Source organism: Notothenia coriiceps, unplaced genomic scaffold (genome assembly GCF_000735185.1).
Source record: "Notothenia coriiceps isolate Sejong01 unplaced genomic scaffold, NC01 NC01_scaffold00017581, whole genome shotgun sequence".
Taxonomy (NCBI): Eukaryota; Metazoa; Chordata; class Actinopteri; order Perciformes; family Nototheniidae; genus Notothenia; species Notothenia coriiceps.
Window position 1 is genome coordinate 1 of NW_011350282.1, and position 8,311 is coordinate 8,311.

Consider the following 8,311-nt stretch of genomic DNA (forward strand, 5'->3'; position numbering starts at 1 on the left):
AGGATAGGAAAAGATAGGAGAGGAAAAGATAGGAGAGGAAATGAAAGAAAGGAGAGGAAATGAAAGAAAGGAGAGGAAATGAAAAGATAGGAGAGGATAGGAAAAGATAGGAGAGGAAAAGATAGGAGAGGAAATTAAAAGAGGAAATGAAAATTAAGGAGAGGAAAAGTAAACGAGAGTACCATACATGTGATGAAAATAAGAGAAAAGGGAGGAAGGTAAAAGGAAGGAAATGAGAGAACAAAGGCAGTGATAACAAATGAAAGGTGACTACAAACAGGAAGTAAATGACAGAAAAGGGACTAAAGGAAAAATACAAAGAGAAGGAGTAGAGAGTAGAGGACTGAAGTTGTTACCTGATGATCTTGATGAGCTCACTCATGTTGACGTGGTCTGGCACCAGGAACTTGGTCTTGTCCAGGATAGGGAGCTGCTTCTCTCCTTTGTACCTCTCAATGATCACCTACAAACACACAATACATTAACACACACACACACACACACACACACACACACACACACACACACACACACACACACACACACACACACACACACACACACACACACACACACACACACACACACGTCAATCTCCTCTTCTATTCAAAGGGAAATCTATAGTTCCTCTGCTTGTTTTAGAGCAGAGTCCCTGATCAATAGTGCGAGATAGATGAAGTCACACATATCAGGTGCTAAACACTGATCATGGCCCTCTGCCTTGTCCTCGTGGATGGCTCTGCTTGAGCAACGAACATGGAATCTTCCATTGAGTGAGACATGTAATGAGGTTAGAGAGAAGGCCTTTAAAGCAGCACTGTCAGCACAGAGCGCTCCCTCCCTGACAGGGCACAGTGCTGCTGTATCACTAATCCACTGAGGCCTGCTGCACAGAAGGAGGGTATACAATTCAAAACACTCAGTTACTGATCTGAGCCATCCACTGTCTTCCTGTGTAAACTATAATAATCCTTGTTCAATGTAAGTGATAGGGAGCTGTCTGACATCTTCTGGGAGTTCCTAAGTGCTGGAGATTAATACAGTGGTTCAGGAATGAGTCCTCAACCCTGAAATGAGTGAGCATTTTGAACACTGCCAGGCTCTCTCGTCACACAGTCAATGGTTTTCTGCAAGTTTCCGGAAATCATGGTTAACCCAAGTTTACAAGATATTTTACACTTTGTTCTACAACATGCAATATGTCATATATAATATATTGACTCTACTGGTGAATATCTGAAGCACTTGTGTTTGAAAAATGGCGGTGCTAACAAGTGACTAAATGGAAGTACTAAACTAAAAAAGGACAATAACACCAATGTTGTGCAAGAACACTTCTGTAAATATCAAAAAACAATTATTGTGCAATTATTACTACTTTTACAGTTTATTTACAAACCGTTAACGTTATAGACTCCTTCATTTCTTTATTTATTAACATGCTTTTTTAATTCAATATACAAGTCTACTTTTTTCCGATCCCTTTTGCCTTTTATCTGCAGTCCAATTCTTTTCCCTGCTGCGGGGCGAATAGAGGAATTCTGATACTGATATTCTGATAATGAAATCATGTGATCGTGAGGTAGTTTGTTCAAAGCCTAACATTAGCCTTTTACTTTTGGCACTTGCATTGACACTTACTGTTTGTGGACATTATCCTGCTGAAGATAAATAGTCTCTACTATTTTTGAAATCTATATTTTATACGTAAAAAATCCACAAATTATCACCCTGCAATTCTTTGTCCTACATTACAATTCATTTTTGGGGTTTGAACTTTGAGTAGTAAAAAAGGACATTTGATGATGTTACATTGAGCTTTGGAGAGTTGTGATTCTGACAGTTTTCATGATGAAGGCCAAACAGTGTATCAAAGAATAATCAGCGGATTAATACTTAATCAATACAAATGATAGTTAGATATTTGTATGTGTAATTTGTTTGTATGTTTTTATTTATGCTAAAAACTGCTCGATTAAATAAGGATAATCAATATGAATTGTACTGTGTTACACATACTGTACATGAAAAATAAATGGGAAATTTGAGCAAGTATTATAAGTGCTTTGCCCTCTGTTTGGCCAGAATTTTGTCCAGTGGGGCGGAGCCTGCTCTGAAAACTATAATATGTCTGTCATACAGTCTGCTGCATGACAGACCTCCCTCCCCCCTCCTCCTCCTCCTCAGGCTCCACTGTGGCCGGCCGATGGAGTTGCATTACAGTTACACAGCGCATCTGCCTCTGGTGTCAACATTTACCATGACTTGACAGTTTGTCACACACACACACACACACACACACACACACACACACACACACACACACACACACACACACACACACACACACACACACACACACACCACACACACACACACACACACACACACACACACACACACAGCTGTGCTGATACTTTATCTCAGGATGATTAATCGAGGAGGTGAAACTTGAGGTGTGCCTTTGTCTATTGGTGGTTGCAAGGAGATTCTTCACACCTGACTTATCAAGGGCAGCATTTGCAACCGTTTCTCATGAGGAAAACTATCGTGGTCACTGCAGTAAAAAAAGCCTGCTCACAAAAAAACTATTTACGGAAGTAACTATGAACATATACTAGAGCAGGGGTTCCCAAACTTTTCAGCCCGCGACCCCCACAATAACAGTACCACGGGGGAAGCTTCGCTGCGGGGAAATTCTACAGATGGCCAGTCCACCACTGAAAAATGTCTATTCACACGTTATTAAAAAAATAGGGTTATTTAATTTATTATTTTAAATGTTTCATTTGTAATCATCTCGCGACCCCCCGACCCCCACTTTGGGAAGCCCTGTACTACAGTACTGTGCTTAAATACAACAAGGGAAAACCTCCTTTACTAGGAGGGAAACGTCCTAGTAACCTAGGAAACCTCCTTTACTAGGAGGGAAACAGTGAGCTTTTTACTCCACTACATTTAATTATCTGATAGCGTTAGTTACTAGTTACTTTAGAGATTAAGGTATGTAGAGTTCGACTGTAAGAGCAACTTTAAAAAATAAGTTTTTTAATTATTTTAACCATTTTAATGTATTTTTGTTATAATTTTAAGGTGTTGATAGGACAAAACAAATAATATCAAAGGTGTGACTTTAGGCTACTGGTAATTGTGACAATAATTCTCACTTTCTTGATTTTTTACAACACTTTAACCTTATAAACATCAAAGTATAAAGCAATACTCATATTAATCCATAATGAAAAATAATCATTCCTTGCAGTCTTATACAAAATAGTTAAATCTGAGCTCCACCTAAAAATGAATAATTTCTTTACATGAATACATTAGTCAAAAAAACCTAATGACATAATATATGAAAGTATACCAGTCACAGGGGACATTATACTTTAAGTAGATTCTCCTAGTTATACCTGCATACTTTAACTTAAGTAACATTTTCAACTTTTTTTGTAACAGAATAATTAAATTTTTTGGTCTAAATACTTCCTCTACCACTGACAAAATATGAAATAAACTTAGAATAATCACCCTCAATGCAACAATAACATCTAAAAAAACAGAAGTCAAGAAGCACAAGGTCTTTTAAGAAATGTGTCTTCTGACAACAATCGACATTTAAACTATTAAAAAGACAATTCAGAGACCCAGGAAATGTGTGGTAACACTTTCCGTTGCAGTACGATTTTCTTGTTCGTACTCACGTTTCCTGCATGCCGTTATGCACGTCACCCTCAGACATTTCTGCCTTTACAAGTGTTTCTCAAAGTGGCTTGAGAAAAATGTGGCTTCAGCGTATTCACTGTATAAGCTTTGGTGTACACTCAATGATTGCAAGTGCATCAGAACTCACGGGTATCTTGTTGGGGTGCTGCTCTCGGATCAGTCGCACATCTTCTACTCTTTGTTCTGTTGGAAAGAGAAACAGACTCAGGTTAATGCAAAGTAACAGAAAAAAAGATAAGCAGGTCAGTAGAGGCTAGCACTGATGAAGACAGACGAAACAAAGCAGATGCAAAGTCATGAACAGAGAACACAAATACTCAGGTGTAAACAAACCTACAGGCAGGTTATACCAGAAATTCTCTCTCCACCCATGCATTGCATACAGAAACACAGACCCCAGTGCTTTGAAATCAATTCATAACAATTCCTATTACATTCTCAATACTAGAAACATTTGGGGGAATTATTAAATGTTTTACACAGAAAATGTATTTTTTATGTTGAAAAAAAAAAAAATGATTAAGATATAATATGAGAAAATACCTAAAAGCATACATTCAAATCCTTAATAAAGTGAAAATATGTATCAGCTAAATCTACTTGAAGATTGAGCTGTATTTGTTGTTCTACAATTATATAGGATGTTTTTAGATTAATATTACTCTATTATTGTTGCTTTCTACTGTAAATGTTTAGGTTGCTGCTCATTTCCAGGTTCATATCAGTATTTAGTGTCTCCACTGTGACGTGTCTCCACGCTTCAATGTTCAAAAAGCTCTTTATTTTTCTCATACTGCCTGTGCTGCAGCACCTCTTTTCACCCTCCGTCTGAAACCAGAGCCCAGTCTGCTCTGATTGGTTAGCTGGCCGGCTCTGTAGTGATTGATCAACTGCTAAGAGATGACCCGCCCCATAGCCTATCATGTACAATGTGTTAGAGCGCTAGCCAGTAGACGCGCAAGAGTTACATAGTGATGTCATTATGTTATGGAAGTATCAAAGGAGTCCAATGGATGCGTTTCCAACATGGGGGGGGGGGGGGGGCGAGTGTGTGGGAGCCTTTGCAGACTATTAACATGCACAAAAACCTATATAGCACACTACAGGAAAGGGTAAACCCCAAAAGCACAATAGGGCCCCCACTGGACATAACTGACTCACTGTTGTCTCTGTGACTAGTCAGTTAGCATGCTAATTTCATTGTTTTTTCAAAACTCCTGATAGAACACCCTTTTTATTCACTAAATGCCCTCAGTATAAGCTTCATAATTTAAAATCATGCTCAAGTGTAAGTATCTCAGCTAAAGAGTTTTTCCTCCGCAATGATTACTCAAAAGATCAGCTCAGTAACACGGCTGCTGATTGGATGGATCTGTTAGGCACTAATGAGCTGTGGTAGCCCCTCCTTTCTGAGGTTTAACCCCATTTTAGGTTACAGATAACACCCTGGGCTTACTGCACTTTGTACTCACATCAACATCAACAGTCTCATGGTCAAAAAGGGATCAATCAAATAACTCGAGCATGAGGAAAGCATCTCGTGATCATTCCCATCAGTTTTTAAACGTTGACTTAACCTTTGGTAGAAATAGAAAAAACTAAGCATTAATTTAGAAAACCAATAAGTCATAGGCAGTAAACGCTGCAGGATTTGGATAAAAATGACTAATTTGGGTTATTTTGACTGATATTGCAATAGGATTTCATTTTTGCATAATTTTTGTCATTCTTCTTTTCTTTTTTTTTAAAGATAAAATAAAAATGATACTGTATGAAATACAAGTTCAAATTTGGCCATTTATCTCTTATTTGATTTTTTTTTCAGTTATGTCCAGTGGGGGCCAGTAGTATTTGATGTATACCACAATATGTTTATCCATTGTAATGAATCATGTTTTACTACTGTACCTGATCATTTCAAATGTCTAATCGGCAGCCCTGCTGTCTGTCAGAGTACTTTGAGTTACTAGCATTTAGACTTATTACATTCTTAAAAGGTCATTAGTTTGCTAAATGTTAAGAAATGTAATTAAATCAACTGTCAAATGTTTATTTTGCTGTAGCCACAAGTTTCCTGCCCAACTTGAGGAAATAGGACATTGTTTCATGGTTGCGTGTTAATCAGGATGAGTTCACCGCCTAGGAACAGGCAGCTCTGTGTGCGTCTCATCTGACTCTCTTGACCGCACCCAGCAAGCGACAAACAGCCTTTGAGTCATCACTTTGCAGTCATAAAAGAGAACAAAAGCTGAAAATGGGAAGCAGTTGTTCTAAAAGCATACGGGGTATTCCAAATATGTCTTCCGTGTCATGATATGGGAAATATTCAGTACCACTTGGCAAAGCTGGAAGATTTCCTGAGTCATTGTTATGACCTATTATACAGATATTATACAGATATGCAACCGGAACTGGTTCACACCCGGATACAGCGTGTCAGTGCAGTGTGAAGTGATTAGTGAACATTAGCAAAAGGGTGAAGCTTCAAAACTGAATTTACCCAAATGTGTGCCCAGATAATACCCAAAATATGATGACAGCTAGTAAAGACTATCACAACATAAAAAAGGAACAAAGTACATTTGCTTAAGTACTATATTGACATTATTGTACTTTGCTTCAGAAATGCTACATCTACTCCTCTACATTTTTAGAGGCAATTACTGTACTTTTTACACCTTTATATTTATTTTAAACTCATCCTTGTTACTTTTTTACATAGAAAAACACATACTGTAATATGCTTATGGAAAGATGGAGTGCAGTACTACTAATATACAACCCAGTATTTAAGATCTAGGTAATTTGGTTTCAGATTGAAAAAATACAACTTCAAAATGCTCTTCCATGTAGGCTATTTGTTTAAAAATATATTTATATACGACTACTGTGAAAAGAGTTGTTCTGCATAGGCCTACTACTTTATACTTTTACTTTTGATACTTTGAGTACATTTAGCTAATAACTGTTTGTAATGCTCTTTCAGGACTTTTTTTTTTTCATAGAGTATTTTAAAACCATAGTATTTCTACTTTTACTTAAGGTAAAGAGTTCCATCTCTGATAAACAACCACTAAAATGGAAAACTGTGTTAGCGGTGAAGTACACAGCTAAGTTAGTACGCCACTTTGAGCTATGTTGTGATATATAATGATAGATCTCCAAATTATTTACTTGTTAAATGTATTTACACTGTGTGTAATACGTATTGTATTAGGTTTCTGAAGGTATTACACTAATAAAGAGTCATTTAAAGCTTTAGCTTAGCATTATTTAGCTTGTTTTCAGATACAGTCCAACACACGTGAAGATGTTCTCTTGGCTGTCCGGCCTTCTTCACGTGCTCTGGTTGTGCACATTTGGACCAATAATGAGATGTTAACAGGAAGTCGGCTGCTTTTAGTCATACTGGGAATTATTCCACTGCTCATGACAACAGTTTCCATTTCCATTTTCATAATAAATAATACTAAAGTACTTGCAGGTTTTTTATTTAAATTCCAATTACTGAGAAGCACCACAGAGTATGACCTCAGAGAAAGGCAAGTGGAAAAACGATAAACTAATCCGAGTATTTGTAAAAGCACCACAGGCATCGTCTTGACAGGGGAAGCCTAAACGAAACTAGAATCCGCATCGGCTGTGGCCTACCCTTCAAACACAAAGACACCAAAAGGTAATCTTCGTCCTTTTAGGTACCATTTTGACTGTGTGCCCTTTTAAAAAAAAAAAAGTCCTCTCTTCTCCTATCCACAAACTGTCCCATCCCCCAATCCTGCAGCTCTGTTTTCTCTGCCCTGCGTTTCGACACCACTTTGTTTTTCTCCCACAGCTCGGATGCAAATAAACACACCAACACTCAGGGAGAGACAGGCCAGCAGCAAATGGCACTATTAAATATCTGTTAGCCTAGATACTATACTTAACCCTATACAAGTGGAAACCATTTTTATTACAACTATAACGTCTGCTATATTTTAGGTAAGTTGACACGACCGCTACATATTGTTATGTTTTTCTAATAAGCTGTACGAAGACATACGTGCATTATGCTATCCCCTCTTTCAGTCAAATATGCATTTAAACAGTAAACTGAACCAGCTAAACAAAATGAACGCTAATACTCGCCAGTGAGATAATAACCAACAACTATCTAGCCTGTCTAGATACACGTAATGTAGTTCAGGCTTGTATAGTTTAGATAAACAGCTTCAAACACACAGTATAACTCAAAAGAAAGAGAGCAGAGTGTGTAAAATGCTAAAAGAAGCCGTAATAACACTTACCGAATGTCCTTCTTTGTTTGAAGGTTTTTTCTGAAGGCATATTGCGTCAAAGTCAACCAGTTGGCAGTAGATAAAAACGGAGGTAGCGGCTGTAACAACAATTCAAAAGCTAAATACGATGTATAAAAGTCTCAGTTGTCAACCGTGCAGTTAGCTTCTTGCTAAAATACAAAGTAAAGGACACTAGTTCACAGACGGTTTGATGTCCTCGCTTCCTTCCTCTCGCTGTGTTGTTATCAGGACGAGCTCGAGCAAGCAAAACAAACGTGTCAGCTGACCTCTGACGTCATCCCCCCCCC

At 37.8% G+C, this 8,311-nt stretch overlaps 1 protein-coding gene across 1 annotated transcript; it reads right to left on the bottom strand.

Annotated features, from left to right (window-relative positions):
• Nucleotides 1-133: 133 nt before the first annotated feature.
• Nucleotides 134-8,281, bottom strand: LOC104950457 (microtubule-associated proteins 1A/1B light chain 3B-like; the record flags this gene model as incomplete). Its single annotated transcript, XM_010776987.1, is given in 3 exon segments — nt 134-463; nt 3,854-3,909; nt 8,013-8,281. Coding segments are annotated over 3 exon segments (426 nt in total), but the record flags the coding sequence as incomplete, so codon positions are not given.
• Between the last annotated feature and the right edge of the window lie 30 nt (nt 8,282-8,311).